Source organism: Montipora foliosa, chromosome 6, assembly GCF_036669935.1.
Source record: "Montipora foliosa isolate CH-2021 chromosome 6, ASM3666993v2, whole genome shotgun sequence".
NCBI lineage: Eukaryota > Metazoa > Cnidaria > Anthozoa > Scleractinia > Acroporidae > Montipora > Montipora foliosa.
In genome coordinates this window covers 16,443,275-16,455,774 of record NC_090874.1, presented here as the reverse complement: position 1 = coordinate 16,455,774, position 12,500 = coordinate 16,443,275, and the positions used below count along the sequence as shown (strand labels likewise).

The window sequence follows — 12,500 nt, the reverse complement described above, 5'->3', positions numbered from 1 at the left end:
AAGCTGTTTGTGTACGTGACTCAATTGCAACATTTGCAGCAGTCTTTGTATGAACAACTGATTTGCCACTAATTGTATAGTAATTATAGTATTGAACAGAATAATAGTATTTCTTTTTCACATTGTTGTAAGACTTAATATGAAGAATTTACGACCATAAATGTACTTTATCAATGTCTGTCTTATATTTGAATCACTGTCATGATGCGGGCCACGTTAGGTGAGGAAACCGATTATCTTTGATTGGTTTTAGAGCGACGATTTTCTTTTCTCGAGCTTCGCTCTCGGAAAGCTGTTTGCTTCTCGGAACAGATAATGTCCGCGGACAAATATCCGAGCATATTTTCGCGCCAAATGAAGGCTATTGTTTATATATACATGTACATTAACTGTATTAACTATTTACATTGTAAGTCAGGATATTATGTTAGTTAAAATTCTAATTTCAAAGAATAAAATTCCATAATTTACAAAAATGTATGCAAACTTAAATGCTTACATTTATAGGTATTCCAACTTTGTACACTATACATTGGGCGTTATTTTGTTTCTTTAAACTTTACCAAAATAAAGATACATGTACAGTACGTAGTATAGACCTTATTCATAAATGGCAGTCACATTTATAATTCTTTTGTCCACGTGCAAATTAGCCTACCAAGCCTCATTTTAGAGCAAGAATTCTTTTCAATTCACTGTATGGTATCGAGGCTTGGTAGGCTAATTTGCACTTCGACAAAAGAATTATGAATTGACCGCCATTTATGAATAAGGTCTATTTCCATCATTAATTTAGCACTACATGTATGTATACATGAAAGAATAACAGTTATTATAGTCTATTTGTTTCTTATGAATTTAATCCTACCATATTAAACTGGTCAGCAGCCTGAGTGGCTGGTTTGTCAGTCTTGTCCCCAACATTGTATCCACCCCGGTTATTGTTCTGCAATTAAAACAAAATAAAATATGGAGCTGGCAGACTTCACATGTGGCAATGAGCTGTAAAGAGTATTCACAACCTAGAAATTTGTACCTCACATATGTAGATCTCAAGATCTTAGACATTGCAAAATGAAACAGGAACCCACAATACATTTAGTGGCGTACAGTGTAATGACGCACGCATTGCACATGATCCCAATTTACAATCATGTAATCACAAAAGCATTGAGACATGTACACTTTCTTGGTTTTTCTTCTAAATCAAATGTTAGCCCTTCTTTGGATCGAACTGAGGATTTTTTGTTGTTAGTGGTTTATGTAGGAAATGGAAAAAAAAAATTATTGTTGCCATTCGTGGAATCGTGGTAATATGAATGCACATAAATCATAAATAATTTATTAGTCCATTGAAATGAGCTCATTGATCCCACAGGGAAGGACATATATACAAAACATGGACCAGCACCCTCGCAGACCTGGTCCAGACCCTCTCCATGGACCCAGTGGAGGACAATTTTCTTAAACTTGTCACAATATCATTCTCAGAGCTTTCTCCGCCAACAGATGGGTGGAAGTTGTCCTGGAAGAGAAGTTAGCATTTGCCAAAATTGCAGACAATCTATCCCCATTTTAGAACTTTAATATCATTCCCACAAACAGCCTAGATTATCACAGTATGGTTAGCACTAACTCTTAGTTGAGTCATATTAAAACCTGTAGATTGTCATGGTATTTATCTGTAACTAAAGTTAGCGATAACCAATAATTTATTGTTTCAAACAACTCGGACCATAATGCTTATTTAAAATTCCTAGAAACCCTTTCAATCCTGTCAGTCTGCTCAGCCAAAAGATCTACGGTAACTGACTAAAAATATAATACTGACTGCAGATCCAGTATAGAGAACAACAACACAACGAGACAAACGGACGATGACATGACAAAAGCGTTTTTACTGATCACATTTACAGCAAGTTGTACAGGAATGCTTCAAGATGTATTAAGAAAGGGCCAGTACAAAACAGAGGTCACAGGTCATTATTTAATTATCTTGACAATACAGAAACAGCCCTAACCGTTTTTTTTTTTTTTTTAATACCAATGCTAACATTGGGGCTAAAAACTCTTGTTTAGGCCTAATTAGGCTTAAGGTTAGCTTTAATAAATGTTTAGGATTCTTTCTGTAAATTGGTAAAACAATGACCTGTGACTTATGACCTTTGACCTGTGTCTTGTACCTGCTGTTTGAGAAAAGAACAAGGAACTTGACAGCTTCAGGTTTTTTCAAAGTCCTGTTTCCATCGTCAATGTTGCACATAGGAAAGCTACATTCAACAGTCATTCCATGAGAGAATGATTTGACTGAAGTAACCTAGCCATTCAGAGGGTAGTCCATGGACTGGGTCCATAGGGGTGGTCCAAGGACTTGGGGTCCACGTTTTGTATACATTGCATTTCTCACAAGAACTGGCAGTACCTACATGTAATTATTACCTTGGTGTGGTAATTACCGGTAGATCGCAAATTGTCTTACTGAGCAAAACAGTTCTATTTTGAGTTGGGAGGTATAACAAACACTCAATGACTTCCCCGGGATAAAAGCTAAAATTGAACAAATTTATAATTTTTAAGCATTTTTAATAGTTCCAGAGATGTCACACAGTCACAATTTCACATCAGAATCAATTGGCAAAGATCGAACTTTCATCTAAATAGCAGTCCTACGAGCAATGTCAGACAGTGAATATTGCAACAAAACAGCGTTCGAAGGCGGTGCTTTTAATTAGCACCAAAGTGGCCACGGCTTCGACCGTTGATAAAAAACTGACTCTTACACGGTGACAGACTGTAGTTAGTCAACCACAAATTTCTTCATTCCCCTGGGTCTCCTGGCATGACTGCATTGACTCAGTCATCAAATTACAGTCACGCCTCCTTCGTGTTGACAAAGTTCAAACACATTCGCGAAGCTGGAAAGCATTGAAAGATGCGAGAATGAAAGTCGTAGTAAGCAAACTTTGTATTCCCCTTGGTCTCCCAATATGACTGTTTTCTCTCAGCTGCTAATAATTAAATTTCACTGGCTTCAGGAAGTCCAGCCAGAAAATATTTGTAGCACAATATCCTACGCGAACAAAGTTTATTTGCATGTTGACAGTAATATATATTCTTTGAAGGCTTGAGTCAATGCAGTCATGCCAGGAGACCCAGGGGAATGAAGAAATTTGCGGTTGACTAACTACGGTCTGTCACCCCGGTAAGTGTCAGTTTCTTATCAATGGTCGAAGCCATGGCCACGTTGGTGCTAAAGCAGCGCCTTCCCACACTGTTTTGTTGCAATATTCACCACCTGACGTTGCTCGCAGGACTGCTATGGCATTGATGGTGGGTTGAGATGAAAGTTCAATCTTTGTCAATTGATTCTGATGTGAAATTGTGACCGTGGGAATATTTTATCCAGGAATATTTGACTCAAATTGGTGGCACCTGAGAATTTAGTCTCCAGCCTTGGGATTTTATTATAACGGTTGACAATCACGAAAGTGAGAAATGGCTCAAAAAGCGTCGGATTTGGAAAATAACCCCACAGGAAGGAAGCTATCCACGAAGGGTCGGTACATTTCGCTGACCCCCACTCCATGGACTACCCAAATGGACTACCCTAAAAATACTATTTTGAATGAGTACTGTTGATCCATGTGTAAGCAGCATCTCAAATAGTGCTTACTTAAGCCTGAACACCCATTTTAAACAGCATTGTTCAACAGTATTTAAGTCTAAGCACCCCTTTTATAAAGGCCAACGCCTTTTTCCAGTTTAAAAACCCTTTAAAAATAAAGCAGACTGCCTTACTTCTGGCAGCTCAAAGATTTGATTCTGCATTTGTTGCCTGCAAATGAAACACAACACAGAATCGCTTTGCTCATTATAGTGTAGCCAGGGAAATTCCAAAAACCACTTGGATTGAAATGCGCGATTCTGTTTGCCACAATGCTTTTTTGGAAAGTTGAAATCCTCAAGTTGGAATGGTTCCGTTATATTGATCTCTACAGCTTCGCTGGCTGTCGACTGATCAACTTGTCGTTGGATTGGAGGAGGCTGCGACTCTTGACTGAATATTGTGGCTTCTACTTCTGATCACTAGTGAAGTTGATTGTTTTGCACATTCTTTTGGGTGGAGGTTCTTTCAAAGAATGTAAATGAAACATTATTAGACCAGTATTTTAAAAATTATGTCACATGAAAAAGTGACTGGAAATAATTCAATTATAGAACATTCAGAAAAAAGTAGCAAAAATTATGCAGAGTTTACTCACCAGATAAAGAAGGTTTTCCATTTTGTTTGGAAAAGTAATCAGAAATTTTAAGAGATCTCTTCTCTGCATTACTAGTGTATGTGAAGTCTTGTCGTTCGTATTTATGTTGCCATGTACCATGTGCACTTCTTTGTTCGTAATAACCGCCAGATTGAATGTTCCTTGATGACCAGGGCCCGGTTGTTCGGTTAGTGTTGTTCGGTTAGCGTAAACTTTTGTTTCATGTTTTCAACTTTTTGGTTAAAGTTTCTTTTGCTTATTTTTGTTTTTCAAGATCGACATCTACTAATGTAAATTTTATCCTAATATCAGTGTCGAACAGCATTTGGGAGTAGAGAAATAAAATTCTTGGTTAATTTTTAGTCTGGGATTAGCGTTAATTGGTTTTTGAACAACGGGCCCTGAGCTATACTCAATTCTGCGGTTTAAGTACTTTCGATGACAAAAGGTTTTTATAAACAGAACATGTTCAACAAAACTTGCAATTGGAATGCTCGACGAGCCTTGAAGCCTGACATCAAAAGACGGACTTCGCGCTGATTGAGCTAAAATCTGGACGCACAATAACAAGAGAAACAATAACTTCATGATCTTCCAAAAATCAAGGTTGAAACTAATAAACAGTTTGTTTGAGAATCGCCTTATAAACTAAACCCAGTTATTACTTTGCATTGAAATTGACTAACTACAAAACAAAGCGTTTTCCTGAGAGGTCCGCAGGAAAAAGAAGCCATTTAAAAGACGTTTACCTCTGCTAGGTTAGAAGCGAAAAAATATTTACAATTGTAATGACTAATGCTTCATTCTATCTATTTATCTGCACGTTTGTCTTTGCCAGTAACTCTGGTCACTTTCGAAATTAACGATTTTTTGCTATTTTTCACTCTGTTACTTTTGTTAAATTATTTTTTGTTTAATTTATTTTTATTCTTGCAAAAAAAGTGGGGGGGGGGGGGCTTAAGTCCCCCAGTCCCTCCCTCTGCGCGGTCCCTGTCCATTTGGGTAGTCCATGGACTGGGGGTCAGTGAAATGTACCAAAGATGGCAATAAGGTTAGGTTTTTTAATTGAGATTTTTTTCATATAATTATCTTCTTAAGCTTTTTATCGGGATTCTCATACAGATCCTTATATTTTTATCGGCCATGCTCACACTGAGCTTGGGGGGGCCTGTAATTTCATATAGGTTGATAAAATTCCATGCAAGATAATTTTATGTTGCGATCGAGAGTCGACTCAGAGCTAATCAATGATGCATGGCCTAAACAATTTCCAGCGCGCCAAATCGATTAAAGAGCTCCCAACAACAAGCTTATAATTTAACCTGCTTACCTGAGAATCAAACATTCTGTTTGCATTTCTCCTCTCGGCCGATCTTTCATTCAAGCGATTATTTGTTCCACGGGGATTATGCATGTAGACATCTGCATTGCAGCAGGTGAGGACACTGACAAGTAGAGTGTATTGGAATAGTTTCATGGTCAGTAAATTTCTGGTTACCCAGGGGCAGTTGAAAACTGGACCCTCGGACGAAAAAGAGCTAAAGTGCAAGCGATGCTTGCTTGACTTCCTTGCAGCGCCAGGTAGAAGTAAAATACATTTGATTCCCATATTTGGTTATGTAAGTCAAAAGAATACGATGACGTTGTCTGAGAGGAAGTGAGTCTTATCTTAGCGTCACGTCTGGGGAAATAATTATGCTCAAGAATTTGGTTGGATGTGTGGGCGACTTTTCGATTTATCTTTCAGTACTAATTTAAGTTTTAGTTTTTATCTTCCTCAGTGAAGAAAGACTATTAAGCTTTTCTTTTGCATACATGTCATTAACCAATGAAGCTCGTCACGCTATCCAGAAAAGATGTAGTGACGAGTGAACAAAAACATAGATCGGAAGACCGGACCCCTTCGACTCAATCTCGACCCCAGAGCTCTTCTCTTTTGCGCATGACTGAGACATAAGATCCAAGGCTCTGGTGACGAGAATGGACTATGAGTACTTTAAGTACGAGTTTCCCGTTCTGAGCAGGCGCACTACTCCAAACCTTATGCGCATGTTCAGCACGGAAAACTCGTACTCGAAGTCGCCCACGTATTCAATAGAGAGGTGGGAGCCCATGAGTCATGCGCTCCCGAGAGAGAGCAATTGTTTCAGAGAAATGGCGGTCAATACCCAGTAACCATCGGAAAACCCAAGGAATTAAGTACTTTCGTTTAGATTTAAGTAGCTTTTGCGGCTCTGTAATCAATGAAGGCAACTTCGCATTCTTAGAAAAAGCAAAGATAAATACCCAGGAGATTTGATTCTGAAGAGATTCTTAAAATGTTCTTAAGGTTGTGTGGTATGCTAAGTGCGACTGCAAACTGAGTTGTTACGATCGTCTTCATCAGTGTATCATGCAATACTGAAAACCACATTGTTGATGTGAAATATCTGAGTTAGTTATTTTGCTGTGAGACTACTACATTTCTTTTACCGTGTTCACTTGTACTGTCACGGTACATATACTCACAAAAAAAAATGAGCAACTGAATAAAGAGGGTTTTTTTAAACTCTCAGCCTGAATATGTTCTTAAAATTTTGCCGGGTTAATCTTAGCCTGAACTTTCGAAAAGAAAGGTTCTTATGAAAAAAATGCGGTAAGCGAAAATGGAAATTTTTTGCCCTCGCAAAATTTTCGAGCCGTCCCCGTTTCATCGCCGTTTACTGTCGACTGCATTGGGTCGGTTGGCTAAAGTTTAAAAAGAAGACAACTAAAAATAACATTTAAAAAACCTGCCTGAATCGTCATCCTTTCGAGAAATTGTCGCGGCTTTCCACAAGACTCAACAGTGATGGGTACAAGAGCAAGGATGAGTCTCAGCTAGTCAGAAAAAGAGCGCATTTTCTGCGAATTTCAATTACCTTTATTATAAAGCCGTACATTGAATCTTCAGTCATCGAACAACAACAGAACGATTGAAATTCCTGTGTAATATAATGTAAGTAAAATAACCTCCGTATAACGAAACGCCAGTGCAGCATAACGAAGTAACTTTCCCAGCACCTTCACTATACGTTAAATTGTGGTTTCTCTGCAACTTTAACTTCTGCTCCGACAAGTGTGCTTCATGAGCTAAGTCCTGGCTCCGCGGAGAAGACAATTCCCTTCGTTCAAGGAATGGAGTAACATCTCTCACTTCCAAGCAAGATCCTTCAGAAATTACCTGTTTCTTCAAACTGCTGCGGTCCGTTTCTCTATTGAGATAAACCGTGGGATTAGAAATACGTACGGGAAGAATTGGAAAGAAACGAGAGAGCGAGGGCAAGTATTCTCCTGTTTCCCCAGCTCAAAGTCTTAATCGAATAGTAGCTTTCTGCCCCTTTATTATTTGATGTTTGGCATGGCCTTTTCTTTTATCGGGGTGTACTCTGTCTCCATTTATCAAACCTGAACAGTTTCTAAACCACCGCGGAAGTAAAGATTAAAAAGTACAAACCCGTCGACCGGAAGGGTGAGACCATGTGAACGTGACAAGCGCAACATTTATTCTAAACGTCGGGTTTGGTGTTGTGTTTAGTACGGGGTGCCACATCTTTCTGCAACTCAAGCCCACCTGGGTCAAGGTATCGCCGATGCAAACAATCCTCGGGAAAAAAGTGGAACACAATTCTGCATGCACTACTGTCATTGTCCCTCGCCTAATTTTTTATTTTTCCTCTTCTATAAATTTCTATTCAGTTGTATTTTATCTGTTATAACTGTAATGAAAACTAAGAGGGGAAGCGTCGTCTCCTTGAATCCAGGCTTTTTAATGCTCATAAGCTTTAAGACAAATGTCGGGAAAAAATAGGGGACATTTAAAAATCGGGATTGAAATACCGATGGGACGAACTGGGCTGCATAGAGACTGGTGCAGGTGTTTCTTGAAAGTCGCGACATCTTTCCGGACCCGACTGACGGCCATTTATGATATCCCATTCGTTTCTTTTGGTAGGCTGGGTTTTTAACGTGGTTTCAAGTTACCAAAAAGCAAAATTGATGACTTAGAACCTCGCCATTCTCAAGAGGCAGAGGGAACTATGCCACCTGAAAAAGAGAAGCGAGCCCCTGGTTATTGTAATTAATTATTCAGTGCAAGTTCAGTCGCTTGGTCATATAGGTCTTTACAATCTTCATGTCTATCATTTTACATCTTTCCACCACTGGTTACGTAGTATCACGGTTAAAATGGGCAAGAGAAAATGATAACTCAGTTGTGTTAACGGGAAAAGTATCTGCTCTTGTCTGTATTGAAGCATGTCTGATGTGAGGTAGAACGCTTCAATTTGACATATTTCTCTCGAGGCAGATGACACGAAGTAACAGTTACCAGCCTCTCGGGGTTATATAACAAAAAAATAATCAACAGACGAGACACTTAAGTATGTTGCAATAATTTCCCAACAAGAAATGACTTTGCCAATTTAGAATTAATTGACATTTTTTTTTCAGTGTCTTCCTTTTTTTTTTTTTTTTTACAAGTTTTCGTATGATTGTAAATTGGCTTTTCTTTGACGAGTAGGTGGGGAGGGGCGGTACCAACGCCACGTTGACTTTATTGTAGTGAGGATCTGCAATCGCCGCAACGCACGTCTCATAACCTGGTTTTGCCGATGGTTGATACGCACGAGCTAGTGTAAAATCTCTTTATTGTTGATTCTTCTTCCTTTAGATGGTAAACGTTTTATCTGTTTTCTCACCGTCTCTACATAGAACGATCATGCTAACATGAATGCATGAAAATCAGCTGTAGCTAAATTCAGTGTGCTAATCTATAATAAATTATGAACAGTACTGTTATTTTTGCTATGCATGCCAGACGGCCTGTTCATGCATATAATAAGCAAACTGTCTTTTTCGTCGTTGCTAAAACCTTGAAGTTTTATTGTAAAATAAAATTGACCGGCTTGCGAGTAAATCTTGTGAGATAAGGCCGACATCGAAATCTTTTGAAATTTTTGATTTTCAAATCTGCGACAGATCATTGAAAGGATAAAGTAATTAATTAAGAATCAAAGCATTGCCTTTAGCAGAACCTCCACAGTTTAATTACGTCCTCTTTTCGCGCGGAGCACGGTTAGTTAAGAACTACAATTCTCAGCTGGTTACTCCAAAGAACGTGACAGACATGAAGTGAATTTTAAATGCATGTAAAATGTATTTGATCAAATTGAGCATAAAATGTCATCCTAACTTATTTGAACATCTGTTAGCTTCCCGTACTGATAAGAATGGAAAGATTTTAACTTCGACTCTGAATAGACGCACAAACATTGTTAACAATAGAGTAAATGGAAGGACGTGATGAACTGTTTAGTTAGCTTGAGGAACCTGGCCTTTCGTTTGTGTTAAATTTAATGCCACATGTTTTTAATGCTGATTAACAGTACACTTTGAGTGTCTTTGAGTACGGAGCCGATTGAAGTACTGAAGCAAGTAAAGTCGTAAGTACTGTTCCAAATACTTAGGGCTTTCACTTATAGGAATTTCCGCAACCTCCATGAGTATGTAGAAAAAAGTAATAATTCACGATTCCCTGTCAAATGCTTTTAACACAAGTTACAATCTGTTGTGCAACGTCGTATTAATTTTGCGAGTTAAGTGGGATTCTGACTACTTGGTTTCTCAGTTTTCACTAATTTGGAATTATGGCAAAAACGGTTTGCGATGATATGAGTAATGGAATCACCAGAAACATGACGGTTTAATTTTAAAGATACATTTCTCTGTTCACTTTATTTCTTTCTTTTTACGGTCACACCTGAATGTCCGGAAAGGACGTAAACTCGATTTCCATGGATGTTTGAACGTTTCAACCGGACACAAATTTAGATACTGAAGTGTGACTTGATCACAATCAATAAACCCAGCGAGGCCAAAAAAAAAATGAACGTTTGGTTAACGGTACGGTTTTTTTTTGTTGTTGTTGTTGTTGTTTCTTTTTTGTACTTTTGGTATTCGTGCGTGCCTTAAGGCACAAAAAACATCTCTTTATTATCTTTGTTAGCAATATGAAAGTTTTTTGGTCCACCAAACTTTTGAAGCCCTAACGTATTTTATCCGACATATTTTTCTTTTAGTACGCCATTGCTTTCCAGTTTATCATTAAAACGAAGACGTTTCTAGGAGATAAATCTCTATAATGACCACACGTTTCACAAAGTGAATGGCTTTCACGGCAAAACGATTATTACAAAAAAGGGACTTTGCAATCCCAACGAATCACCAAAGGCTGAAAACTTCTGCTTATAATATAACTCAACGTCATGTCAATTCCTGTCAGTTTCGACCTCAAAAAAAAAACATACAGCATGTTTTTTTAACAACTTGTAGTTGTTAAATCTTAGAATCAAATTTCCTGTTTCTTATTTGATTACGGCTTAACTGCTTTTAATTGCACTATTTAGACCAGTGTTGTTTCTCTTTCTAAAAATACTGTTTGGATCTCTCGTCTTTCTCAATTTTGAAATGCAAATGTTCATAAAAATTAAATTCTCAAACTCACTCCATTCGCTTATTGAACCCCTCTCAAGAACTACATGCTCTTATCCTCAAACTTCAATCCTATAACATTGTTTTTTTTCGCTACCTAGCCTTCCGGCTTTGCTTCCAAAGTGACTGTCGAATCGAGCGCACTTCAAAAAAACGAGATCATTACTTTAATATAAACTCCTATTTGCTAGCACTTGTCAGGGGCACCCAACGAATCTGTTCCTCACTTTATCTGTTCCCCAGACCAATCTTGCTGGCTGGCAAAAATACAGGTGTTTCGATGAGCTGGCTGGGAAATTTTGTTATTGATAGAGGTTTTGCCTGGGAATTACTGACTTTTTCTAGCATTTCAACCCGAGCTGGCTGTAGAAACTCTGAAGACTGAGGACGACTAAAAAAAAAAAAACCCCTTTCCTCTCCCAGAGAGTAGTCACAAACATACGACGGCTGGTCAGAGTGATTGCGCTTGCGGAAAAAACCTGTTTTGTCCCGGTTTTGTCGCTTTTGTTTGGTCGTTTCGGATCGAGGGATTTGAAAGCGTGCGGAATTCCTGGCTGGGAAATAAATTTGATCAGCTGGCTGGGAAACCAACCAATTTTATCTAGCTGGCTGGGAAATTTCTTGTGTGTCTTGCTGGGAAAAAGGAACAGATAATGTTTTCCCAGCAACACTGAAAAACACCTGAAAATGCCTTAATAACATTTATTTTCATTAACTGGGGTATAATAATACATTTTACAACAAATTGGTCGTTGGGTGCCCCTGACTTGTCATCCGCAAATGTATTTTTTTACCCCTACGGCGCCAGTTTGTCCGTGTAATTTCAATTTTTCACAGTTTTGGCCAAATAAAGTCGAATTGTATGCTTAAAGACTGCAGACTGCCAATAAAAAGCTTATCATTTTAATATCTTCCTTAACCAAAGAATGCCTTTTTTGAAAATTTTTATATCATGTCTTAACCTGGTTACTGGTCTGTTTTTCAACTTAATCAACGGTTTAAGATTAAACAACGGAACAGGTGAAAGTTTTACTGAGGGCTTCCTTCCATTAATTCACAGCTAATGGAATGGAACTGTTTGCGAGATCTTTCGCTACTAATAAAACCTCTTTCATAGTCTTCGTTGCTTTCTGCTTCCGACTGAGATTGAATGTGTTATACACTTGAACACCTCAGCCAGTTACCGGGATAGAAATTATTCCGGCAATACATTTTTGAGATAGAACAGAAAGTACCGAATCTGTACTACTGTTTTCTTCTGTAACTTACTTTTAAATAATACCTCTTAGTATATAAAATAGTGACGGTCTCTAGAAAGTCCTCGCCTGGCTTGTTCGTTATAGATTTCTCGCCGTAATTGTTGCATCTCAAGAACAAAGATGAAAATTGATTTCTCGAATAAAAAGAAGTCATTTTCGTTTTAATAACCAAACCACTATGCTCATATACGAATAAACGGTAGATATGTTCCCCCTAACCCCTCCCAAAAAAGTAGATAAATAACGTGACAGGCCTCAACGCGATCGTTTGACTCTTAGTCAAATAAATTAAAGCACATCATTCCAGCTGGTGACTATTGTGCGGTGAACTAATGGACGAACAAAGAAAACAACAGTTTCTTTCTCAACACTATTAATTCACTGAGAAACTAAAGCAAATAATTCCAGGAAAGCGTTGTCACGTTCTAAAATGAAAGCATTGTTCTTAACAGTTGTGCACACGGTTACT

At 38.2% G+C, this 12,500-nt stretch overlaps 2 protein-coding genes across 3 annotated transcripts in view; one reads left to right on the top strand and one right to left on the bottom strand.

Annotated features, from left to right (window-relative positions):
- LOC138006847 (protein DD3-3-like) overlaps nucleotides 1-5,864 on the bottom strand; it is a 20,008-nt gene extending 14,144 nt beyond the window's left edge. The window contains exons 1-2 of one of the 2 annotated variants that reach the window (XM_068853442.1): nucleotides 5,593-5,864; nucleotides 869-946 (exon numbers count right to left, since the gene is read on the bottom strand). In XM_068853442.1, the coding sequence (XP_068709543.1) occupies nucleotides 869-946; nucleotides 5,593-5,739 (225 nt within the window). In that variant the 5' untranslated portion in view covers nucleotides 5,740-5,864. The remainder of the gene's footprint in view (nucleotides 1-868; nucleotides 947-5,592) is intronic. The other variant, XM_068853443.1, reaches the window with a different exon arrangement.
- Nucleotides 5,865-9,648: 3,784 nt separating this feature from the next.
- LOC138008752 (protein DD3-3-like) overlaps nucleotides 9,649-12,500 on the top strand; it is a 17,632-nt gene continuing 14,780 nt past the window's right edge. The window contains exon 1 of the mRNA XM_068856057.1: nucleotides 9,649-9,724. The gene's annotated coding sequence lies outside the window, so the exon portion shown is untranslated. The remainder of the gene's footprint in view (nucleotides 9,725-12,500) is intronic.